Raw genomic sequence first — 25,209 nt, forward strand, 5'->3', positions numbered from 1 at the left:
TGGGGAGTATGGAATTTATTTTATTGTTCTGAGTCTGGGTTTTGTTCTTCAGACATCACGACTCCTGGACGGAGGGGACGCGTCCCACCTCCCGGATTCCTAGTCCCATGGGCCTGTTTGGATTGTTTTCCAGGTTCAAAGTGCACTGAGAAGGCTTCACAGTTTTAATACTTCCTAGATGCTCAACTGAGGCAAAGTGACAAAATGGCCCCCCCACCCCCGCCCGCCAGAAAAATAAAACCCCAAGCCCCCCGACAGCAGCTGCTGCAGCCGTATGAAAAAATAATACAAATTCTTCTTAAAAAATAGATTACACAGAAAGAACCCAGAGGACAGAGGGCCATGGCGGGGGGCGGGGGGGAGCCTGGGGGAGAAGCCCGGGAGGGGTACTGAGATGAACTGCAGGAGTTGGGATGCTGGTGGACACCCGCCTCGTCGCTCTGCCCAGCGTCCCTCTGTGGCTCCGCCCGGCAGCTCTGACCCAGGGACCCGACTCCCCTCTCCCCTAGCGGACCCTCCCTTCACCCTGAGGCCTGGTACCTGCTTCTCACTAAAGTGGCTTCAAGAAAGAAATGAAGAGACCCAAAGCAAGAGAGGCCTGCGGCTGAGCGACCGGGGACTTCCATCCCACGGGGGCAGACCTCTCTGTGTTTGGGGGTTTGGGTAATTATCAATACCTGTGGCTACTGAGACACCCCGCCGGGGGGCTGATGCACCCCAGCAACGCGGCCTTCCCCCGACCCTGCGCCCTCCCCTACGTCCCCAGCCATCAGTGGGCCCGGGCCCAGGCTGTCTACCAGCCCGGCCTCAGAGGGGCTGCGCACGGGTGGGGTGTGCACAGGACGGCTGAGGGCGGCGGGGTGCAGGATGGGGCGGGACTCACGCGGGCCCTCCAGCTCATGCGTGGAGAAGCGAGAAGGGGCGGCCCCACCAAGACAGAGGTAAGGCAGGGCGAGGTGACGGTGTGTACGCAGCCAAGCCAGCTCTGGGGCCAGGGGCAGAGATGGGGCAGGGGCCACGGCCCTGGGAGGGAGGCGGCCAGTCGGGGCCTGGCACTGGGGGAGGAGTCTGGGCGCCTGCCGCCTGGCCGAGCGCTCCACAGCCGGCCACGACCTGCAGAGGAGTACGGTGCCGGCGGTGGGGACGGGGGCGGCCGGGGCTCAGTCGGGGACCTCGGGGTGGGCAGGCAGTCCGCTCTCGCCGCGCCGGTAGGTCTCCCAGAAGCCCCTCTCCAGCTGCTCTAGCTGCGGGCCCAGTGGCAGGTGGCCGGCCAAGTGCATGCGGAGGGTCTCCAGCCACTGCTCCAGCTTCACGAAGGAGGGCCTGGGGTGACGCGTGGGTGGGGTGGTGGGTTCTGCTCCGCGGAGCCGGCGGGGGGCGGGGGGCCCACCCCTAGGGCTGCTCCCAGCAGAGCCCCAACCGCACTTACCTATTCTCAGGGTCCAGATCACAGCAGTGCACGGTGATGGGGAAAAAGCTCGGTGGACAGTTTGGGGGGCAGTAACGGTCCAGGAAGCCTCGCACATTGAGGCCAAAGTCCATGGTGCGGGGCAGGTAGTCGGGGTCCGCATTCACCCGCCCAATGATCTGTCCCGCACAAGGCCCAGCAGTTACCCCTGGGGGCGGGGGGCAGGGGAGGGGTCCCTGGGGCTGGGAGCTGGTCACACTTGGTCTGGCACCCGCCTGACCACCACGCCCCCCAGGGGTGCAGGTTGCTGTGGGCAGCCCTGTTCCCAGGAGCTCCCCCGCCTGCCTGGGGCCCCTGCAGACTTCCAGCCTGCAGCCCGGGAGTGGACAGGAACCACCAAGCCTCATGCCAACTGCCGCCTGCCCCCAGACCTACCTCGCACAGGACGATTCCAAAGGAGAACACATCCACCTTCTCGTCATAGCTGCGGCCTGGGTGAAGAGACCAGCCGTCAGCAGGTGAGGCTGGATCGGCGGCCTGCTGGCCGGGGCCAGGAGGCGCAGGCCAGCAGCCTCCAAGGGACCAGGGCTTTGGCTCTGCCCCTTCAGCCCTCTGGCCCCCCCCAGGTCTTAGCAAACCTTTGGAGGATAAGGATGAGAGCCCTGGGCAGGGCGTTCCAGGGCCAGCTCGGCCACTGACCAGCTGTGATTCCTGGCAAGTCAGGGACCATGTGGTGGCCTTGAAAAATATCCATGTCAAACCCCTGGGACGTGTGACCATTTATTGAAAAAAAGGTCTTTGCCCATATGATCGCTAAGGATCTCGAGATGAGAGAATCCTGGATTATCTGGGCAGGTGCCAAGCACCACTACAAGTGTCCTAAGAGAGACTGAGGAGGAGACACGGGAGAGGCAGCGGGGGCCACGAGCCCGGGACCGCCACCGGCAGCCACAAGCAGCAAGGAGTGGGTTCTCCCCTCAGATCCCTGCAAGGAGCACGGCTCTCCTGGATTTCCGACTTCTGGCTTCCAGAACTATGAGAGAATACATTTCTGTTGTTTTAAACCGCCCAGTTGGTGGAAATCTGCTGACGGCAGCCCCAGGGATGGGCACAGACCCTGAGCCTCGGGTTCTTCAGCTGTGACGTGGGGAGTAAGACCATCTACCGCGGGACATTAAAAACAACCCGTACGGCTGCTCTCACGTGTCGGATTCTGAGTAGTTTACAAACCTGAGCTGAGCCTCACAGTCCCCACTAAAAGCAGGGAGCCCCATTTTGCAGGTTAAGTCAGCGCTTATGTTAACTCTGGGTAGGGCTGGTGCCGAGATGCCCCCGGCCCTGCCCGCCCTGACCCTGTGTGTGCACCCGCCCGGACGGGGGCTTTATAGCGCACCATGTGGGCCATACGTGGGTCACTGGGTGACGGGCCTGATAAAAAAGAAATGGAGTGGGAGAGAAGCCCCGGGCGGGCCAGGCTGTCCACCACCTACTCCCTGGGCCCCGTGAAGATGTCGCCTTGCATGGGACTTGCTGGTGTGATTAGGTTCAGGATCTGGAGCTGGACAGAGGACGATACAACCACAAAGGTCCTTATGAGGGAGGCAGGCAAGGAAGGAGACCTGACAATGGACCCAGAGGTCAGAGAAGGTGCCAGGGTCCTAGCCTTCGTCGGAGGCAGGGGCCTCGGGCCAAGGGACGGAGGCAGCCTTTAGAGGCTAGAAGGGAAACAGGTTCTCCCCCTGAGCCTCCAGAAGGAGCCCAGCCCAGCTGACACCTGACTTCAGGCCGGCAAGACCGACGCTAACTTCCCACTCCCAGGACTAGATGGTAATTTGGTTTTTAAGGCAAGCAGGTGGTGATTTGTTACAGCAGGACAGGAAAGGAGTCACAGGACCCAAGGAGGGAGCTGAGGAGGTGGAGGAGGCGAAGGCCGGGGATGGGGGGCGCCACAGACCTGCCTGGACCCGCTGGGCCCGGGAGGATGTGACGGGCGGGCCGGCCCACTCACCATTGATCATCTCGGGCGCCATCCAGTAGGGGTTGCCCACCACCGTGTATCGCTTTTTGCGGTCCGGCTTCTTGAGGCTTCGCAGGTCTTCGGGCTGTGTCTTCTCTTCCACCATGAGCCGGGCCAGCCCGAAGTCGGCTACCACCACGTTCTTGTTCTGAGGTGACGAGGAAGCGGGGCCTCACTGAGACAGGCTCCTGGCACCACCTGCGCACCCCACGCCTAGTCGGGCCCGATCCGCAGACAGCTCCGAGGACACGCCTCGGACACCTGGGGGCCTGGGAGTACTGTGTCCGCCCCATCAGGGCGCCAGGGCCGCCTGGCTGTGCGAGGGAGGTGGTGGTTCTCATTCAAGACCCAGGTCCTCTGCTTGGCCCCGGACAGCTCGCTCTCTCACTTCTCCCTCCAACAGTCTGGGGAGGTGCATGTTGTTTTTATCCCCGCTTTACACATGTTATTACTCAGGCCCAGAGAGGTTAAGAAAGTTGTCCAAGGCCATCCAGCTGGTCAGCTCCACTGTTTTCGGTCTGCAGGACCCCCTCTAGGCCCGGAACCCCGTGGAGTGGAGATGCTGATGGCTGTGTGTCCCCCCGCAAGATGGGACAATCAGGGAGCGGGCCTCCCTGAAGGCCAGGGCGCAGGCAGGGAACGCTGGGGCACTGGTGCTAAGTCAGGAGGCTGGGAAGGTCCTCTAACGGATGCTACGTGCCAGCCCCAGGACTGGCCACGGTGCCCGGACACCGAGGAGTGGTCACAGAGGTGAAGGCGGCAGGGCCCCAGCCAGGTGGGGCTTAGGACCAGGCTCACTCTGAAGGGAAGGACTCTGTCACCTCTGGGAGTGACACCAACTCGGACAGCTGCCTAGAGAAAACTACAAAGACAGCAGGTGGGAGGGGCTGAGCATGTGCGGGGTCCGCCAGGACTGTTCTAGTGCTGATTCCTGCCCCATCCCTCCCTCCACTTTTGAAGAGTCCCCCAGGGACTAATGTTACAGCAGGGCCTGCTGTGGGAGACAGGTCCAGGGAGACCAGCCAAGGGTGACTACCGGATTCTCAGAGGCCCCAAATAGTAGGCAGAGGTTTTGGTTTGTGCAGAGATGGATCCTGGGGATGCGGGGGCGAGGAGGGGCTCACAACTTCCATCAGATTCTCAGGGGTTGCCCCCTGCTGCGGATGGAAGCTGTGACAGGTCACCCTTTCCTGGCCTCCCACACCACATGGGCTCAGCCCTGCGGTGACGCTCATCGCCAGCAGGGGCAGTGTGAGCGGGCCCGGGGTGGTGGGGGAGGTGGGGGGTGGATCCAGCCTTGCCCACCTCTCTGTGCTCACCGCCCACTGCTTTCCCCCCATTGCTGTCTGAGCTCACAAGCCCCCACAGCCTCCTGGAAATTCCCAGTGGGCTGAGACACCCGCCCCCACCCCCCTGCCCCGCCAACTCCAGGGTGATCAACTCACTGCTTCCTGACCGTCATACCGCCAGGCCTGAAACACTTCCTGTACTGAATTCATTTGGCAAAAGCCTGCCTGGAGAAACTTCTTCCTCCAGGCCTGGATTTCAACCTGCCTGGAGTGCGATGAAGAGTCTCCTTCTCCAAATTCATGTCAACTTAGATTCTCAAAGTGACTGTATTTGGAGACAGGACTTTTGCAGATGTTACTAGTTCAGATGAGGTTATGCTAGATCCGGCGGCGGGGAGGGGGTCCTAAATCCAGTGCCTGCTGTCTTTATAAGAAGAGGACACACGGGGAGAAGACTCAGGCAGAGGCTGCAGTGACGTGGCTGCCGGCCAAGGAATGCCAAGCAGCACCAGAAGCCGGGAGGGAAGCATGGCACAGATTCTCCCTCAGAGCCTCTAGAAGGAGCCCACTTTGTCAACACCTTGGCTTGGGACCTTTTGCTTCCTGAACCCTGCGAGTGCATTTTGGTCGTTCCAAGCCATCCAGTCTGTGGTTCTCTGTGATGTGCATGTCCTATCTGTCCAGCTGGACGGGGTCGGCCACCCCTTGCTGCCTCCTGTGGATAGCCTATGGTCCCCTCCGTCCCCACCCTTCAGACCCTGGGCTCGCCGCCCTCCCCTTCAGTATGTGGCCCCAGAGCCTCTCAGAAGCCGGCCTTGACCGCGCCCGCCCACACGCCCAGGCCCCCCCTCCAGGCCTGCAGGGTTACTGCTGCGTGCAGTAGGCCGGGCCGCTCTGCCGTGGGCTGTTCTGGCAACGCCACACTCACGAGCCGTCACAGATTACCCGTCACTTTCTCCTTTATCCGTTTATCAGAGCCTCCTAACAACCTGGGATGTCGACGGCTCAGAATGCTGGAGCCACAGTCCAAGTAAATGGCCGAGCCAGGTCTGTCTGCCTCCTGGCACTGCTTCCGCCCGGGCCCGAGGAGTGGAGGGGGCGAGCCAGGACCCCGGTCCCCAAAAGGGCCCCCGAGGCTAGGAGTGTGCGAGGCGGGGCTCCTGCGGTCTCCCTCCCTGGGCCCAGGCGGCTCACCTCTCGGACCAGGCAGTTGTGGGAGTTGAGGTCCCGGTGGATGATGTTCATGGAGTGAAGGTAGGCCTGGGGGCAGGGGGCATGGAGGTCAGGAGGCCGCTGTGCTGAGGGGTCCCAGACCAGCCCAGCCCTGGCTCCCCCGAGGCTGCCCCAAACAGGCGAGTGAGGGGTGCTCTTCCCACCCCCATCTCATCCCCCCTGCTCTGTCCTAGAGCTTCCCGATAGCTTCCGTCTCCGACTTCCTTGTCAAGCTTTAGGTTAGTGGGACAGAATCTTTTTTATAAGCGGGGTCAGATCACCCAGCCCCCACCCCCTCCCACCGCCTCCCCAAGCCTGCTCACCATCCCTGAAGCGATGTCCTTGGCAAAGCTCACCCTCTGACTCCACGGGTACTGGCTGTCCTGAGGGGGCAGGAGAGAAGGGGCCAGGATGGGCCACCGGGGCCACGGTGGCAGAACGGTTGGGGGACAGAGAAGCCAAGGCAGCAGGTGTCCCGGAGGGTCCAATGACCCCCACCCCCCAACTCTCTCTTGCCCCCACACCTGTCCGCATCTAAGGGGTGTGGGTGGATAACTCAAAAACGTCATTTTCCAGTATGTGATTTCAAACACAAAGTGGGGGATACTCCTCTGTAGCTCCCGATCCAGCTCTTTGGGGGGAAAAAACCCTCTATCTTCAACACAATCCCATTCTTTCAGGTTTTTAGAAAATCTGCACCTACTTTCCTGTATGGGCAGACACAGACAGGCCCAATGAGAACACCTACTGAGCACCAGCGAGTAGGGCTCTGGGCTCAGTTCACCCAGGGAGACGCCTGGTTCTCTCACCCCATCCCCCCCGCCGGAGAACTCAAGTGGGGGGTGAGGACATCGGAGCATATAAAAGACCAGAGTGCAGTGAGGAAGCCCCAGAGGGTATAGCCCGGCGCTTCCAAATTGTACTTAACCACAGAATTCTTTCTGAGAAGTTGCACCTTAGGGGCCTGCAGGGACCCAGCCTGAGGGAGGGAGGCATCTGGGGTGCAGGAAGGGAACGGGACCGCTTGGTCTCAAGGGGATGCCGCGGTGGGGCGCCGTCCAAGAGCACCAGGTGCTACGAGCTCCTCCCCAAATGCATTCTCAGTTTGGATTTGCAATTTTTCTCCAAGGCCTTCAACAAAGTTCCGAATTTTGCAGAGCACAGTAAATAGTAACAAGGCTCCCAGAGGAGAGGTAACAAAGGTGCCTTTCCTGAGGTGTTCCTCCCCGTGGCAGGTAAAGCTGGGTCTGGCTGCTCTGGGCCAGGCCGGGGGTCCACAGGGCGGCCACCCCGAAACAGCCTGTGTGTCCCCTCGGCGAAGATGCTGCCCTCTCTGGACCTCAGCTTCAGTTGGGAGTTGGTGGCTCCCTGTCTGATTCAGAACCAGGGTTTGGAGGGCCCTGGAGACCGGAGGCCAAGCCCGCTGAAGGGGCCGAGGGGGCCCAGACAGCAGCTGCCTGCCCAGGCCCCACAGTGCTGGTGGTGGGGACAGGGCAGCAGGTGGGAGGTGGGGGCTCTGCCCAGCCACTCACCATGCTCTTGATGATGCCCCGGAGGGTGCCCCCCTTGATGTACTCCGTGATGAAGTTGAGCCTCTTGTCCTTATAGAGCACCCCGATGAACTTGAGCACATTGGGGTGCTCCAGGCATCTCATGACCTTCACCTGGTGGGGTGCAGACAGGCTAGGCCGGGGGCTGTGCCCCAGTCTCTTTCTCCCTCCACTGCCCCGCCAGAGGCCACCACCGGTTCCGAAGGTGGACCAGTCCCCGCCTGCCCCGCCCGCCCCCACCCCACCCGCCGGCCGGCCGTGCGGTCTGCGTGGGCTGCGCCCACCCCCAGCGATGCCCTTGCCCCTCTCGCTCTCCTGGTGAGATTGCTCTCTCTTCTTCCAGTGTGTGGCTCGAGCGTCCCATCCTCCCGGAACCCCGTGCCACCCCTCTCCATCGAGGGGGTGGCAGTTCTGCTCACTGACCTCCTTGAGGAACGTCCTCTGGGTCTCTTCGTCGAACCGGATCAGCTCCTTCATCACCATCACCTCGCCCGTCTCCCGGTGCGTCACCTGTGTGGGGACACCGAGGCACGGCGACTCAGTACTGACAGAGGCTCTGCTCTCTGTCCGCCGTGTAGGAGGCCCTAGCTGCACCCCAAAACTGTGCGGGAGATGGACACACCCGGCCTGCAGTTCTTCACGGGCATTTCAGGTGATGCCCCCAGCCCCCGAGGGGCAGGACTTATTGATTCCCTCACAGATGAGGCAATGGGGCCTTAGGAGGCTTCCGAGAGCGTCCAAGTCACCCAGCAGGAGGGCAGACGGTGGCTGGGGCTCAGGCCCAGGACCGCCGACCCAGGGCCCAGCTCGCTGTCCTCTGCTCTGCTGGGCGGTCTCCTGGAGGTCGAATGGCGGCTCTACCAAGGACTACCCCCCCCCCCGCCCCCGCCGGGAAGGGGACCAGGCACAGGGCCCGATGGGCACCTTCTATATGATCCTGAACCTTCCAGCCTGGTCACAACCAGGGGACATCAGAGCCAGGGAAGGGCTTAGGTTTCTACTGGGGGAGCATGGGAGGGGGTGAGCAGTGGAGGGGCCATGAGGGGTTGGCCTCAGGCTCAGTACAGGGCCCCCGGGGAGGGAGCCTTCTGGATCAGCCTGGGTCGCCCTCCCATCCCCCCACCTTCCAACCACGTCCTCCACATAAGGTTTCGGGTCTCTCTGAAGTCAGTCCCCTCCCCCTAACCAGCTCCGGGAAGCCCAGCGGGGCGAGAGTACGGGCTAGGGAGTCTGGAAGCCGGGTGCCCCTTCCGCTGTGGGTTCCTGGAGGCAGTGGAGGGAGGCAGGAGGACTGATGGGTCTCACCTGAACCGGCCCCCACTCCCACTTCCGGCCCCACCCCTGCGCAGGCCCGCCCCGTACCTTGATGGCCTGGCCAAAGCAGCCCTTGCCCAACACCTCCCCATGGATGAGGTCCGATGGCCGGAAGATGCGGTGTGGCCGGCAGACCACGCGCAGGGATTCGGAGCGCCCCAGGTCCTTGCGCTGGGAGGCTGGGGAGCCCAGTGAGCCCGCACCCGGAGACCTGTCGATGCTGTAGCTCCTCCTGAGGAGGCACACACGGTGCTGAGTGTCACCGGGGCAGCTGGGCACCAGGCCTCAGCCCTGACCCCCCCTCCTCCTGCCTGCCACGCTCCCATCCACGCCAGTCCACGTACGATCAGCACCCCCACCCCAGTGCGGGAGAGCGCGGCACGGGGCGGATCTCCTGGGCGGTCGTAAGGCTCTCGCCCCATCCTGACGCCAGCACCCAGAGCCCTGCCCTAGGCCTGCTATCCTGCAAGTGGCCTCCGCAGGACTGTCTGCCCTTGGCCTCCTCTGCCTGGTAGCCCAGGTCAGATGCTTTGTCTCCCAGCATTCAGGTGCCAGGCCCTGGGGCGCAGAGACAGAGAGCCTGGCCAGGGAGGCCGTAGCCACATAGCTGGCTCCACAGGGCAGCTAGAGCACCTGACAAACGCACGCAAGGAGGAACTACAGGCCTTCAACACTACCGTTTCTTAGAGTAAACACAATTTCCCCAGAAGGTATCCCCAAAAATCTTTGCCCGGAGTCCTGAGCGGGCCTCACGGTGAGTGGAGGGAGGATCAGGCTGCCTCTGGGTTTCTTCCTTGTGCTCCCCTTCCCTTCAAGAGAGTATGGGGTCCCTGGCACCTCCTGCCTGGACCCCGCAATGACCCGCGAGCCATCTCTGGGCTCAGGCACCCTTGTGCACAGGGGACCAGAGCGGTCTCTGAAACACGCCCTTTAGGGGGCCCACCCCTTCCCAACGACATTCGATGCTCCCGTCGTCCTGAGCTACCTACCTGCTGTTCCTTGAAGCCAGGGCGCCGGTCCACCCTGGGAGCACTCTGTAACCCCCAGCCGGGGGGAGCTGGGTCCCCTGCTTTCCCACCTCTCATGACCCCATCTTAGCTCTCTCCACCCCCTGCTGGCCTGCTTTCCTGCAAGGCTGACTCGCCCACCAGACTGGGAGCTCCTGGAGAGCAGGGACCAGGCCCCATCCCCCTGAGGCCCGGTGTCCGTGGAAGTATCTGGATACAACAAGGCACGGGGCTGACTTACAAGACAGGCTTCTGCCGGGGAGAGCTGCACCGTTCCCCGCTGGGAGTATGAGTTGGGGAGCTCAGGGGGCTGGGCTCAGGCCCCGGGCCATGGCCCAGCGTGTCATGGGGGTCGTGCTCAAGAGTTAGCTGGAGCAGGCGGCTGGTCTCCTGGATCAGCAGGTCAATCTGGGGAGAACGGATGCGCGGACAGGTGAGTCCGAGGTGGAAGGGATGCAGTTGGGGGGGGGGAGTCGGGCGTGAAGGCACTCCAATCCTGCTCACCAGACTCGGGACCCGTACCTCATCCAGGGGCACATTCCGGATGGGCGTTCCATTGATTTCCAGGATCCGGTCTCCGACATGGATGGAATTCTTCACATCTGGGCTCATGCAGCCTGGGTCCACCCTGTGGGTAGAGAGAGTAGTAGTCAGGCTCCTGCCTGCCTATCCCCTGGAGCCCTGACGGGAAGCCAAGGCCGAGGGGATCAGATCGGGGTGAGAAGGCAAATTGATTTCTATTTTGCATGCCTGACAGATGGCACCGGTCTAGAATCTGGAGTTCTGGTTTGGTGGGGAAGAATTCTGTCACCGATTACGGATGTCGGCTGTGGGTGTGAAAGTAGAGAAAAGTGGTATTTGCTGCTCCATCCTGGAGGCTCAGGGGCTCCCACTGGACAGAGTGCGGTCTCTGCCACAGAGGACAGACCGAGCCTTCCAACTGCCTGGTGTGTTTCAGGCAGATGAGCGGCATGAGATGAGTCCTCAAAGGGTCTGGATCCTTCGGCTTCCAGATTCCCAAACTGGCCCAAGATGAGGCCAAGGCTTCCACTCCTCCAGAGTCAGCATTACAGGGCTAGCAACCCACCCTAGCCACAGCTGCAGGCTAGAGACAGGATGGCACCCTTCTCGAACCTGTGGAATGGCCAATTTGCCTAATTTAGTTGCTTCCTTGAACTCCTTGGTTACCTTGTTTTCATTTTGTCTTCACAAAAGCTTCTTAAGGGATGTTTACTTTGTCTCTGCCCTGAGATGGGGAAGGGGTAGGGAGTGGAACAGAAAGGAGACCGGGGACTTTAAGAAAAAGGTTTCATAAGGGGGCGCCTGCGTGGCGCAGTCGGTTAAGCGTCTGACTCTTGGTTTTGGCTCAGGTCGTGCGTGACCTCAGGGTCGTGAGATCAAGCCCCACGTGGGCTCCGAGCTGAGAGTGAAGCCTGTTTGGGATTTTCCCTCTCTCTCCCTCGGCCCCTCTCCCCTCCTTGCATGTGCGCTTGCTCTCTCTCTCAAAAAAAAAAAGAAAAAGTAAAGTTTCACAAAAATTCTCTGTTCTTACGCGGCGGGGGGGGGGGGCGCGGGGAAGCTCCGCCTTTCCCTGGAAAGGCAGGTCATTCGTGCGAAAGAAAGAAGAGAGTTGGGCAATCATCACTGTGTAGCCATTGCAGAAGTAAGTGATACAGCTAAGAATCCTCCATGGATGCTAAAACCATGTGGGGACAGGCTGCTGGGGGCAGAGTATTTATAGACTCAAATCTCACAAATGACTTATTGATTATGTTTCAAAGGGAAAAAAAAAAATCCTGGACAGCAGACAACTGACTGTACTTTAACCAAGTAATCAAAGGCGACATCCCCAATAAAGGGCACGCTCCATCCGGTCGGAGGATGTAGGAAGGACACGTGATCACGAATGCTGTAGCAGGTCAAAATGCATAACCCGGATCTGACAAAGCAGACACAGCAGCAGAACCCAGCTGGAGGGGCGTTCTACTTATCAGCCCGTGCTCTTCGTAAATGTCAAGGTCATGAAGGACAACGAAAAGCTGAGGACCTGTCACAGATTCAAAGAGACTGAAGGGGACACGGGGGTTCAATGCCATGCAAGGTCAGGGACTGGGTCCTGGGTGGAGGGGAAATGGCCATAAAGGATGGTGTTGAGAAAACTGGCAAAATGTGAATGTGGACTCTGTGCTGGATTGAGTTAGTGTTAAATTTCTTCAGTGTCATAACTGCGCTGTAAGACACGACTGAAAATTATGTAGGAGAATGCCCTTGTTTTTAGAAGAATGTGTAAAGTATTTGGTGGGGAAGAAGGGTCAACAGCACTTGTAACGTACTCTCAAAGTGACTTGGTAAATAATAGCAATGGGTACATACGTGTACGCGTAAATATAAATAAATCATACAAACATACAGATGTGTATGTATACAAGGAAAGACACGTAGCCTAAATGTGGCAAAAAAAAAAAAAAGTTAAAATTGGTGAACATAGGTGAAGGATAGGCAGGTATTCAATGTACTTATTTCGGTAAATTTCCTGTAAATTTGAAAATAAAAGGTTGAAAAAAACGGTGAGTATCTTTCATTGATACGGGCTTCTCATGGGTACAGTCTTCCAAGTATATTCCTTAGCCTCCCTGCCTCCCCTCAGTCTCCTGCTAAGGCGGCAGGGGGCTAGGGCACAGAGGGAATTTAAACTTTCCTTCAGATGCTGCTATCGACAAAAAGAAAAGCAGTCCATGAAGACCCGTTTAAAACAAACAAGTAAATCTGGTCAGCAGCCTTTGGGCTGGCTGGGCCGCTCCTCCGAGGGGCGTGCTCTGGGCCGAAATTGCTGGGCCAGCAGATGCAGGGTGGTGAGCATGCTCATCCAGCGAGGGAGGCAGGGAGGAGGTGCCGCTGGCTTTCTGTTTCCAAAATCCTGCCTGGTTTCGAGAGAGCAGCTGGTCTGGGAGTTCCCCCCGTCTCTCTCACTAGTCTGTCTGTCCGCTTGTGTATACAAGGTAGCTGCCGGCCCTGCATCCGTCCCCAGCACCACCTCCCCTCCTGACTAGTGCCTCGCCGTGGAGCTGGGCCCAGACATCTGTGGGGGAGGCGTGTGCAGGATTCCATGGAAGCTGGCGCCTGGCTCGCATGCCCGCTCGGGGGACGTTTAAAGCTACTTCTCAAGGAGTCCATCAAAGCCCAGGAGAAATCTTAGAAGGCTCCAAGGTGCCCAACTTCCTCCCTGTACAGACGAAGACCCTAAAGCCCAGAGAGGACAGGGGGCTGCTCAGCGTCACACAGCGTGCTGGCCACTGGGCTGGCTCCTTTATCTGCCTTCCTTCTTGGGTTTCAAACCTTCTCTACATCCTTTAGAACCTTCGTTAGGGATGACCTGCTCACATCCAATCCTGGTTCCCTGAATCTTGTCTGCCTGAACATGTTTTTATTCCTCCCCCTTTCTTGACGGGTATTTTCATCAAGGACGGACGGAATCTTAGGCTGATGGTTATTTTTTGCTCAGGGCATTGAACACATCATTTCCCTTATTTCCAGCTTCCACTGTTACTGTTGAGAAATCAGCTGCTGCCGCCCCCCACCGCCCCGCAAAGATGATTTGTCTATATTCTATGGCCACTCTATCTTCAAATACTGCCTCCCTCCCACCATCTCGTGCTTCTCCTGGGACGCCAAATGGCCTCCATGGGTCCTAACCTCTGTCCTCCATGGGTCCTAACCTCTCTTTCACGGCTTTCATCCTTTTGTGTTTCTGCTTCTCCCTTCGGTAGTTTAGAGCCCTACTCCGCTGTTAAACCCTCGTACTGAGGTTTCCGTTATCTCATTTCTAGGGGTTCTGTTTGGTTCTTTTCCAAGTCTGTTTGCTCTTTACTCATTTTTTCCAAACATCTCTTATTGATTACAACCTACTGAGGGTAATTATTTCACATCGTTTCCAATCATTCCAGTCTCTGGAGGGTCTGTAGGTCTGGTTCTACTTCCTGTTGTTTCAAGCTGGCTCTCGCTCACAGTGAGCCTTGTTTCCCCATGCGTTCAGTGATTTTTCACTGAATTGCCCATCTTCCTTGGGACACTTAGCTCTGTAAATTCAATGAAAAGGATCTGCGTCTGGTTCTATCAGGGACTGGGAACACTGCCAGTTGGGAAGTACTTGAAACTTCTACAGTTGTGACTTGGGGGTTTTTGAGCCATCCAGGCATATGAATTTGGTCTGCAAACCCAAGTTTATGAATTCTCAGGGGAGAGTCCCCTCCCTCCTTCCATTCAGGCTCAAATCAGTTTATCTTTCAGTTCTGGGATTTGGGGGCTGATGGAAGGTGTGGTCTGTTTCTCATTCATCCTCACCCTGAGAGTCCTCTGGGATCTCAGCCTAATAGAGGAGGGGTTCTCTAATGCGGGACCAGCTTCCTCGAGCAGGTCAGGGCTTTGAGAGGCCCAGCCACGAAAGGACTTAAAGACCGAAGCTTAGGTTCACTCATTTTCGATTTGCCTCAGGGCATGGCTATCTTCCGTGGTTCTGCTGACGATCCTAGGCTCCCTGCATCAATTATCTTTGACCTGGTTACTCCTCTTTCTGTTGTTGGGTTACACATGGATTAGAGAAGTTTTAAATATTTCATCTAACACCTGTCATAGTTTTTACAGGGATGACCGGACCAGGGACATGGCACGCCAGGTTGTCAGAGCTGGGTTCTATCAGCGCCCAGATGCTTGCCCAGCCCTAGAGTCCGCCACCCCCGCCCCCAGCACCCATGGCCACGGCCACACTCACCCCTGGACGCGGATGGTGTGGGAGCGCTCTGTGCTGCAGCCCGGCGGGCCACGTGGGGGGTCGACGGAGACTGAGAGGCCACGTTTGCCGTGAGCCGAGGCTGGGATGGATACCAGGGTAACTGTGTGGGGCAGGCGGGGGCCGGGGGAGTCGGGCAGGGTCTGCTCGATGACGGGGGTCACCACGGTCTGGTAGTAGCAGTGTCCACTGCAAGGGCCACGGGTGGGAGGGGCCCGCAGAGAGGGAAGGAAAGAGGAGTGTCAGGACAATCACCAGCATCACCACCCCCCCCCCCTCCCAGCCCCGGGCTCTTCTCCCCCCCCCCCCCCCCCCCCCCCCCCCCCCGCACAGCTCCCCCCTCAGGAGGGTCGTAGCTGCCCGCTAGGCCTGGAGCAGGAACTGAGCACATGCAGCCCAGCCCCTACCCCTCTGGAGCCCAGTCACTCCGGGCTCTGCTACTCCTGTCATGCTGTAAGTTGGCCGGAAAAAGGCCTGTGGATAAATCCAGTTCAGAAGGAAGTCGTTAAAAACCCATTTGGGACTAAGCCATGCCGCCCAGGGCATCCAGCTTTATCAGCACCGTATAATAAAGAAATTTGTCTGCTCTTTGTTCCTGGTTCCTGGGAAAGAGGCTCTAAATCCTTGGAATACCTGAGCTCGTGTTAACAGAGGACGCAGGATGGGGGCCGGTCACCAGAAAGAACTAACCATGGGATGAGATGAGGGGTGGGGACTGTGACCCAGCCCTACGACCTTGGAGGAGGTGGGGGGGGGGGCTGAAGATTAAGTTCAGTCACGCACCCAATGATTCAATCAATGGTGCCTATGTAATGAAAGCCCAATAAAAACTCTGGTGATGCCAGGGCAGGTGGGGGCGTCACATGGGCTGATTCCATGGCGGGGGGGGTGCATGGAAGCTCCGCATTTGGGGACCCCCTCCCAGACTTTGCTCTTCGTGTCACTTCTGCCGGCTGGCCCTCATACAAAGGGATCTGTGCCCTTTACAAAAACCCCTGTAATCCTAAGTATGGGGCTTTCCTGAGTTCTCGGAGTCGCTTAGCGAATTCTCAAACTTGAGGGGTTGTGGGAACCCTTGAATGTGGAGCCAGTTGGGGACTGGGCCTGAACTTGCGGGGTGCGGGCCAGAACCACACCTCTGTGACACGGGACAGCGGGCACGTGAGGCGGGAGTTCTCAGTGTGACAACCGTGTCATTTTTCAGTGACTTCTACACCGAACTTCTATTAACACCTGCCCCACGCGGGAAGGGAAAGGACCCTGGTGTGGAAGACCCGGGACGGGGTGGGTACCCCAGGCTAGGAGGGGGCCCGTGCACTCACCAGTACAGCTTGGAGTGCTCCACCAGTGTGTAGGTGTCCCCATCACCGATGAAGGTCCCGCACGTGAGGCAGATGAAGCACTCGGGGTGGTATTTCAGCTCCCCAGCCACCTGGCGGGGGGTGGCAGGGACAACCCAGCTCAGCAACCCCTTCAGTCCCCACAGCTCCTCCCCTCGGCCTCCTCTCGGAAGGGCAGCTCCTAGCCAACTCTGGGGGTCTGGGTGGCCAGCTCTAGGATGCTGGTTCCCGAGACACACAGACAGACCAATGGGCTCAGAAGGCAGGGGGGAGTCTGAGCCAGCGCAAAGGAGAACCGAAGAGAGCCAGGGTAGGGGAAACCCGTGAGGATACACACATGCCTTGCACCAGGTGCGGGGTGTGAGTGGAGCGGGGCACTTACCATGACCAGCCCCTTGGTGATGTGCTCCGAGCATCCGTGGCAGGACTCTCCATAGCGGGCCCAGTAGTCCCTCTTGCAGAAGAGCTGCCCATCCTTCTCGTAGTACTGGTGTGAGAGGGAGGCACTGCATTCACAACACCTGGGTGGAAGCAGCACGGGGACTTAGTCTGGCCCAGCCCCTCTCCCCACAGCAGGTGCCTCTGTAGGAATTAGAAAAAGATGTGCCTTCCTCGGGCAGAAGAAGCCTGTGCTGGGGCCCAGGGTTTAGCAGGTGGAGTCCGAGATGGCTTCAGCCTCTCTTGGCCCCTCAGCTGGAAGCCTCTGTGCAGTGCACAGCCCGCACAACCACCCACCGCAGTTCTGCACCCAGAGCACCAGATCATCTCGCCGACCTGCCACTCCCAGGGTGAGAGATGCTCTTCACATCTGAGCCCCTGTCCCTTGTCAGGCAAGGGAGATGGCCCAGGGAAGACAAACGACTTGCTCTTGCTCACCAGTGCGGTGGAGGGAGGAATGGAACCTGGGCGCCTAGGACTCGGGTGCGGCTGATGCAGATGGCAGTGACCCGGTGGAGCTGGGAACAGCTACCAAATGCTGGCACCTGCCCACTGTCTTGGCTAAATGTACTTAATCCACACTGGCCACCTCGAGGCAGATGAACTCTGGAGGCTCTAAATGCCCAAGGTCACGTGATGGAGGCCACAGACCCAGAGCGAAGCTACTCCCTGTTCCACTTCGATATAAGGCAGGAACGTGGCTCAGCAGACACCAGCCAGGATCAGTGAAGACAGAGGATCCCCTTGTTTCCTAGACCTTATCCAGCCCTTGGGTGCTGCAGCCCCAAGAAGGGGGCTCGGCCCGGTCCTGCTCACCCCAGCTCAACCAGGGCCCCAGCACCCGCACCTGCCCTCAGAGGAGCAGTGTATGCAGAACACCCAGGTGTGCAGTCATGAAGGCCAGGACCCCCTGCCCTGTCGGGAGGGGCTACAGGAGAGGCCGGGCTGGGGCCCCTGAAGGGAGCTGGGGTGAAATGATGCACCTGCTTCCTTCTGTGTGTTATCCCACAGGCCAGGAGGTAGACCTACATGCCTGGCTTCCTTCCACCCAAGAGTGAGTTGGATGGGGACCAGCAGCTCAGCTGCGTCAGGATGAGCAAATGCAGAAATGCGTGATGCCCTGGGAGCCAGCAGGCAGGGGCACGGGCCACACTGGGTTTTGAAGAGCCTGACTGAGGGTCCGGGCTGCATAGGTACGTCTGGGCCAGAATACACAGTGAGCAGAGGATCTGCCCGACTCCGCTGCTGTCTCAGCACTCTGGGTCATGTGCCAAGGTCATGCAGGGACTTGGTACCAGGCTCAGAGCTCGCGCCCAGTAAGAAAACAATCCAGGAGAGGGGAGGGCGGCAAAGACTGGGGCCTGGGTGAGACTGCCCAGTGCCCAGCGGCCAGGGCACCCTCAGCCTCTGCAGCCAGCACACGGGTGGTCACACTGACGGCACTCACTGATGCTCTTTAGGAACCGGGGATGAAGAGAACAGGAGGAAGGCAGCCCAGAGTGCTGAGTGGGACACTGTCCCTTTAAGAGGATCCAGCCACTTCCCCATTGTCTGGGAGCCTAGGGGAGGGGCGGGGGACCACAGCGGGGGGGCTGGGGGCTGGGGAGGAGAAGGCACAAAATGCCAGGGTTCAGATGCACCGGAGTGGGGGTGCATCCAGGAGCGGGGTGGGGGGGGCTCCGATGAGCTCTCCCTGTGAAAGGTGGGAGTGGGGCAGGGCGGGCCTCCGGAGACCGCCCTGGGATGTGAGAGGACGCAGCGGAAGCAACGCTGGCCCCGAGCCATGACGTCATCCTCAGCCCTTCCTGCCCCCGCACACCCGGCCCCAGCCCCGGGGCGCCCTTAGGGGGCGCGCATCTCACTGCGGGGTGGGCGAAGGGGCAAGGCGGCCGCCCGGGATGAGGGGGAATCCCTAGCGCACGCCCTCAGGGGCCTCTAACCTGGCGGGAAGGTGCGCGGCCGAGGAGCCAGCTCCGCCAAGAGGCAGGCGCGCGCACCGCACCGTGACCTTGGGGAGGCTCCCCCGCCGCCCGCGCGCCCTGTGCCATCAGTGAGTGATTCACTTTGCCCTTCCACCGGCTAGACAGCACGTCACAGCAGTGTCCCCACAGAAATCTCCCCCTCACTGCTGGCTGCCAGGCTGCGGGAAGCTGGGCCCCCGTCTGCCTCTGGGTGGGTGGGCTGCTGGGGGCTCCAGCGCAGCTTGCCTTCCTCGGGGGGGAAGAGAATGCTCTTCTCCAGCCTGCAAACTCCTACCCCCGCATCCCGCACAAACACTCCCCACTGTAGCGGCCCTGGAAGACCCAGGGCGCGGACTCCCCCAAGGGCTGGGGGAGTGCAGTCACCTCCCGGGTCACTGCTTCCTTGAAGCCTGCTCAGTCACCGGGCTGGGGTGCCCGACAGGCAGCCTGCACCGCCAGCCTCTGCCATGACCCCGAGGGCTGAGGTCCCATGCCAGCCAGCCACAAATGTTGGACCCAGAGAGAATGGAAGTGGTTCCCGGAGAGCACTGCACCTGGAGCAGGTCCCACCCCCAGCACCCCAGAACCGCTCCCAGGGGGCACGGCCGGCTGGGCCTCCATCTCAGACGGGGGATCCCGCCCAGGCTCACAGAGCAGCTTGGTGCCGGCACTCAGGGCCTCAGCGTACCTCTGCGTGTGGAAGGCACTGAGGAGCCCCTGGCCCTGTCCACCCCTTCACCTCTCAGGCCCATATCCAGTCCCCAGCCAGAGGAGGCAGGTTGGGCTCTCAGGGGCGCCCCCACATGCTGCTGCCCCCAGCAGGGATGTCAAGGGAGGAGCAGCAAGCACTGAGGGTGTGCAGAGACGGCCCAGGGCCAGGCGGGCATGGAGCCAGGCTCGGGGACTGAGGGCTGCACTGGGGGGGCAGGGGGGGCAGTGGCCTGCTCTGTAGCGACAGGTCCATCCCTCCCAGGGACGCCCTCTAGCCAGGGCCACATCCCTGGACACCAGGGGCGAAGGAAGAACAGCTGGAGGACCAGCTTCGCGGGGAGACCGGACCACAGGGCCAGAAGTCTCAGCAGCGGCCGGCCTGCTTCCCCCAACAGGTGGCTGACAGTGACCAAAGAGTTTCAGTTCTCCTGCCCCCAGAGCAGCCCCGTCCCAGGCAGGTCTGCCCCACATGGTGGCCTCCGGCCCCAGGGGGTCCTCCCACCAGGGGCCCTGCCTGAGGTCTGGGCCCGGGGCGGGGAGGAGGCTGGGGAGGACGGGGGACTCTGGACTTACTTGGCTCCTCTGAGGAAGCGGCTTCTTCTTAGGGCCAGCATCCCTTGCAGCAGGGGGGCAGCGCAGGGGTGGCCGGGCCAGCTGCTTCCCCATCCTACTCCAGGCCCTCAGGATTGGAGGCCGCAGAGGGTGGGGCCAGCGTGGCCACACGGCAGGGGAGGAGGATGCAGCCTGTGGCTGAGGAGGACTTGGTCTGGGCCCACAACAGGAAGCCGCTGGGGGGCCTTCTGCCTGGGCTCTGCTCTGGTGCAGGCAGGGAGGAGGTGGCCCGCGCTCCACCCTCAGCCCTGCACACCTGAGAGCGCGCCCTCCAGGCCCCTCGGCCTCCTCCGGCTGGACAAAGGCCCTGGAGGCTCCGGACTCTCTGGGGACAGGGACAAGCTCCAAAGCAGCTGCTTCTTCCGGTGCTGCTCCCAAGGGAACAGAGGTTGACTTCCGTGGACGGTCTGTCCTCCTCGCCTGAAAGGTCCCCCGGAGAGGGGGAGACCGCACCCCGGCCCAGGCTCTGAACCCTGTGCCCGCTGCACACTCACCCCTCCTCACCGGGGGCCCAGCCCACCCCGCCTCCGGGGAGCTGTCACCAGAGGTACAGCGGCCCCAGGGCCGATGTGCTGCCGGCTGCTGAGAAGGAACCTCCCCGGCCAGCAGCTGGACCAGAGCAAAGCTGGGACCACTCACAGCCTGGCTGCCACCCGCCGAGAGGCGGGGCCCGCAGGAGGTGCGACAAGCAGAACTGAGGAAGGAGCGGGCCCTGTGGTGACAGTGACCCCCTGTGCTAACGCCAGAGGCAGGCCGTGTGCCTTCACAACTCGCCCATCGCAAGGAACTTGGGGCCCCGGGAGCTGGCGCCAGCCCCATGTCATGGCACCGAGAGGCTCTGAGGGGCAAAGTAAGCAGAGTCCAGAGCCCGGCTGCCAGGTGGCCATGGGGCCCGGGCAAGGAGTGACTACCCCCGGACAGTGCCTCCTAACGGTCATGGGGGTAAGGACACTGTTGGCCCGGCTCAGATTTGGGGGCTTTTTGGAGAACCGCACACCACGGGGCCAGGAGCACTTATGGAGGTCGGAATGCAGACGCCGTGGCCCTTACTGCCTGTGGGCCCACTCTCACTGTGGGAGCCTCCCCTGTACCCCCATCACACCCGGGACGGTGGCACAGCCTTCTCCCTACTGCCCTGACCTGGGGCCCTACTCCTCTCCCGGTTGCAGGGCAGGATCCTGCAACGCTAGATCCTGGCCCCCTCCCCCACCTCCCCCCAATTCCCTGCTGTGGCTTCCTTCGCAGCATTCCTGGCCTTTCCCCCTGTCTCCCTAAATTCCACCTCCCTCCCCGCCCTCAGCACCGGGGCCCCCAAAGTTCTTCCCGATTCCTCTCGGCCCCATCCTGCATCCTGCCTGCCATCTTAGCATCCTGGCCCCAGGGAGCTGTCTCTCCAGCCTTCCCACCTCTGACAGGTCTCAGGCCACCTCACCAGCTCAGGGCCAGGCACTGCCACCCTGGATGGCCTGCTGCATTTCAACGCGACGTGGCTGGGCACAGCTCAGCATCAACCCGGTCCCCAACTCCAGGAGAGCCGAAGGAGCGCCATCCTCCCCAGCAGCCAAGGCAAAAGCCCAGACAACTCCAGACGCTCCCCCTGCTATTCCCCAGTCCCTGCTCCCGCGCCCCTCACTTCTTCACCTCTGCGGGGACTTGGGAGTGAGGCCGACACAGCCTCCAGCCCTAGCTCCAGCCCGTGCCTGCATGTAAACTGCACAAGTCATGGTACCTCACAGGCTTACGGTGAAGCCTTAATGAAATCCAGTTGGCCCTCGAACAATGCAGGAGTTAGGGGCACCGATCCCCGCATAGCCACAAACCCACGGGCAACTTTCAACTCCCCCAAACTTAACTACTCACAGCCTCCTGATGACCGGAAGCCTTCCCGGTAACATCAACAATCAATTAACACATATTTTGTGTGTTATACGTAGTACCTACCGTGTTATTACAGTAAAGTAAGCTAGAGAATGTTATTAACAAGATCATAAAGAAAAAACGTTTATGATACTGTAGTGTAAAAAATCTGCATATAAGTAGACAAGCACAGTTGAAACCTGTGTCGTTCAGGGTCAAGGGGAACGTTAAGAGCGCCCGATGAACAGCGGCTAATGTGACTACTGGCCAGAACTGTCCCTTCTGTCCATTTGTAGTCACTGTCCTAGGTCAGGCCTTATGAGGTCAGATCCCTGAACTACTGTGACAGTCCCTTCCCTGCCAAGTCACCGCCATCTGCCCACTGGGATGGCATTTTTCAATAGCACTTCAGCCCGTGTCCCTCCCCTGCTTTCTGCAAACCCTCTGCTGACTCCCTACTGCCCTTGGAGGGTCCTTATCTTGGCCTTGGGGTCATTTCACAAATTGATCCCAAACTTGCCTCCTCCACTCGCTCTTTTCCAACCAGATGAGCTCCTCCTGTGTCTGTCTTGGGGCGTGTGGCTTTCTCCGCCTATCCAGAGCCCTCTTTGTCCCTGAAGGTCTCCTTGTGAACGCCTGACCGGGAGCCCCGGGCCTGGCACCTGCCTCTCTTCTGGCCTCACCAGCCAGGGTGGGCGCTGTGTGTTCACTTTCCTCGCTGGCTGTGTGACTTTGGTCAAGAGAATTAACCTCTGTGTCCCCAGTAATGGAGACAACACAATACCTACTAGACAAAGTCCTTAGAGGGGTGCCTGGCCCTTCCTGCATCACAGAAAATGCTGGACGTTGTTCTTAAAAAAAACAAACAAACCTTGCCAGAGGTTCCCACTGCCTAAAATAAACCCCTTTAGCTGGTGGTCCATGCCCTCCCACCTCAACCCCGCTGTTCGCTGACTGGCCCTGCCCTGTCACCCCGGCACCCTTGGCACCTGCCAGGCCCGTTGCCTGGAATTGCTTCCTGTCACACTTCTCTACGTGGGAAATCTCACGTCTCTGAGACCCCGGTTCTGGCCCTGCTGCTAACTTTAAGGCCATCCCCTGCACCTGACTCTCAGGATGGTCCTACTGGGTGGCTGGGCCACCTCTGGGTCTCCCTGTGGTTGGCCACAGCCCTGACACTTGGAGTTAGCTCTCTAAGGCTGGCCTTACTGGGCTGTGCATGCTCACAATGGGGCCTGGGTTGTATCTTCCTTCCTCCTCTGGAGCACGCTGCCCTCCACGGCCTCCCCCTGCCTAGGAGCCAGTAGGCCTCAGTAATACCGGTGGAAATGCAGGTCTCCCCCCTCCTCTCCTTAGAGATCTAGGATGACAAAACAGAAAGGCACTTGGGGACCTTCTAGTCCAAATGCCTCATTTTTACAGGTGGGGAAACAGGCCACGGACTTGCTGGAAGTCACAACCAGAGACGGCACCAGAGGGACTAGCCAGGTCCCCCGGACCGCTGACCCAGCCTCTTGTCGCTGGCAGGCCTTGCTTAGGGCTCCCCCACCCCGGCCGGCGTGCCCTACCTGAAGCAGTCTGCGTGCCAGTCAGCATTCAGGGCCTGGAGGTACTGGCCGTCATAGATCCTCTGGCCGCAGCTCGCACACACGGGCAACTCACTTCCTGCAAGGACACAGGGAGTCAGGACTCGCTCTCCGGAGGCGCGGTCTGGTGCAGGCCCAGCCTGCTCTGCCCACCCCACGTGGACCTGCACATCCTCGTGCACACACACAGAGCACCCAGGCACTGTGCCTAGCAGAAGGAGAAAGGACGCCGGTCTGAGAGTCTTGCTGAGACCTGGGCTAACTTGCTAAGCCTCTGTGGGTCTCATGTTCCCTATCTGTAAACTGAAGAGGAGGAGCGGACGTCCAATCTCCAGCAGCAGCATTCTTCTGGGTCGACTCCTGTCTGGCAAGGTCAGTTGGGAGAAAGAAAGCAGCAGGATTCAGAGAGAAGGCAGCAGGTGACACTCTTGTCACAGCCTCTTTCCTCCCCTGCCCATCCAAGAAGAGGAACCTTCAAAGGGCAGGGACTGGACAGGGCTGGGTTGGTGTATCCAGAGCTGAAGCCCCCACAGGAGGAGAAAGGCAGGAAGCCCAGAGGTGCTGGCCTCATCTGAGTCTCAGCTATGCCTTGGCCTATGAGGGCCTGGGGCTGCAGAGCTGGGCACTCCCAGACACCTGCTCTGGGGACGCCTGGCACCTCCTCAAGCCGGCCATTAGGCATGCTTAGTCATTCGAGGGGCCTGGTATCCTTGGAGCTGGGTGGGTCCTGGAGGATCTCCCAAACCTGCTCCTCCCCATTGTACAGATCGGGAGACTGAGTCCTGGAGAGGGCAAGCCTGGTCATACAGTCACGCTCCCAGGCCAAAGCCTGGGCCTCCATGAGGATGCAGGAACCAAAAGGCAGAGGTGACAGTGAGATGGGCCCTTGCCCCAAGCAGGCCTTCAGGGGCCTGGGGGAGGGCTGACAGGATCCCTAGGGAAGGGCAGGGCTGGAGGCGCTGGCATAAATGGGACCTTCATTGGACCAGGTGGGGCTCCTGATGGCTGCTGGGGAAACCCCGGGAAGGGGACCCCCAAGGAGGGAGTCTTGGCGGTCTTCGTGCCCTAACCGTTCTGCAACCCAATCCCTGGGCCCCAGGAAGGGGAAAGGAGCTGAAGAGGAGACTAGGAGGAGAGTCATCCTCCCAGCCAAGACTGATGGCAGGCACTGGGTTTGGTGCAGGGATGGGGGGGGTGCTGCCGACGGTTCCCTGGAGGAGGCTTATCTCTCCTCTGCCCATCCGGGCCCCCAACCACCAGTACCGGGGGTCAACTACCCAGCCCCCAATTGTAAAGACGGGGAAACTGAGGCCTGGCACGCAGCCCCCCCCCCCCCCCCCCGGCTCAAGGTCACAGAGCGGGGCGGGCAGCTCGGACCCAGGGCTGCGGCTTCCCCAGCCCCTCTTTCTTCCCGGCCGGCTTAGAGACAGGATAAGGGATGGCCCCAGTGAGAGCCCCGGGTGGGCAGAGCACGCGGAGGGAGGCCGGGGCCGGGCGGGCAGCGCCTGGGACTCCTCCCGGGTGGTCGTCGGTCGGGGGAGGGGGAAGGCGGGGATGAAAGAGAGGAGGGGCCTACCCCGGGCCGAGGAGGGGAAAACGGGGTGGGAGCGTGTCAGGGAGGGGCCTGAGGGCTCGGGAAGGGCGAGCTCATCCCCGAGGAGGCAGGGGCGCGGCCTCGCGGCAGACCCGGCCTCCGCGGCCGCCCGGCCCGGCCCCCTCCCGTGCGCCCGCTCCCCCCGCTGCCCCGGCGCGACGCCCCCGCCCGCCCGGCCCCCAGTCGGCGCCCCGCCCGGCCCGCGCCCCGCGCACCTTCCTCTCCCATACGTTCTTCCCTCCAGGTGCAACAAAGTAGCGTCAACCTCATGCACTCGGCGGGGGGCGGGGCCCGGCGGGCTGGGGCTGGGGGCGGCCCGGGCCCCGCGAGCTCGCCCGCAGCCGCCGCCGCCGCCGCCGGCCCGGGAGGCGGAGGCGGAGAGCGCGGGCCGGGCCGGGGTGAGCTCGGGGCTCGCGGCGCCGCCGCCGCCGCCGCCGCCTCTCGGACACCGGCTCCGGCACCGGCTCCGCGCCGCGGCGGCCTGGGGAGGGAGCGGAGGGGCGGGCCGGGGCGGGGCCTGGAGCTGC

The 25,209-nt window shown here is 60.8% G+C and overlaps 1 protein-coding gene across 2 annotated transcripts; it reads right to left on the reverse strand.

The window, feature by feature from the left end:
• Nucleotides 1-24,991, reverse strand: LIMK1 (LIM domain kinase 1). 2 transcript variants are annotated; one of them, XM_028110062.2, is made up of 16 exons: nt 24,898-24,991; nt 23,071-23,167; nt 16,306-16,444; nt 15,906-16,015; nt 14,566-14,772; nt 10,320-10,425; nt 10,039-10,205; nt 8,839-9,022; nt 7,900-7,986; nt 7,459-7,590; nt 6,250-6,309; nt 5,909-5,974; nt 3,417-3,573; nt 1,844-1,899; nt 1,430-1,587; nt 1-1,323 (listed from the first exon to the last, which is right to left on the reverse strand). In XM_028110062.2, the coding sequence occupies exons 1-16, from the start codon at nt 24,950-24,952 to the stop codon at nt 1,161-1,163; spliced, it is 1,944 nt and encodes a 647-aa protein (XP_027965863.1). In that variant the 5' UTR covers nt 24,953-24,991; the 3' UTR covers nt 1-1,160. The 2 variants fall into 2 exon arrangements, with proteins under 2 accessions (XP_027965863.1, XP_027965865.1); XM_028110064.2 differs by lacking the exons at nt 23,071-23,167; nt 24,898-24,991 and adding an exon at nt 19,607-20,273.
• Between the last annotated feature and the right edge of the window lie 218 nt (nt 24,992-25,209).

The sequence above is a fragment of the Eumetopias jubatus genome, unplaced genomic scaffold, assembly GCF_037043125.1.
Source record: "Eumetopias jubatus isolate StellerSeaLion01/CBP00866 unplaced genomic scaffold, mEumJub1_p1.0 scaffold_12, whole genome shotgun sequence".
Classification (NCBI taxonomy): Eukaryota; Metazoa; Chordata; class Mammalia; order Carnivora; family Otariidae; genus Eumetopias; species Eumetopias jubatus.

Excerpts from the sequence above, each read along its gene's own strand:
- LIMK1 (XM_028110062.2), bottom strand. The coding sequence starts at position 24,952 with ATGAGGTTGACGCTACTTTGTTGCACCTGGAGGGAAGAACGTATGGGA. Across the intron at positions 9,023-10,038 it reads CCCCGGCAGAAGCCTGTCTT|GAGGAGCTACAGCATCGACA; the intron begins GTAAGTCAGCCC and ends GTGCCTCCTCAG. Across the intron at positions 6,310-7,458 it reads GGGGCATCATCAAGAGCATG|GACAGCCAGTACCCGTGGAG; the intron begins GTGAGTGGCTGG and ends CTGCCCCCTCAG.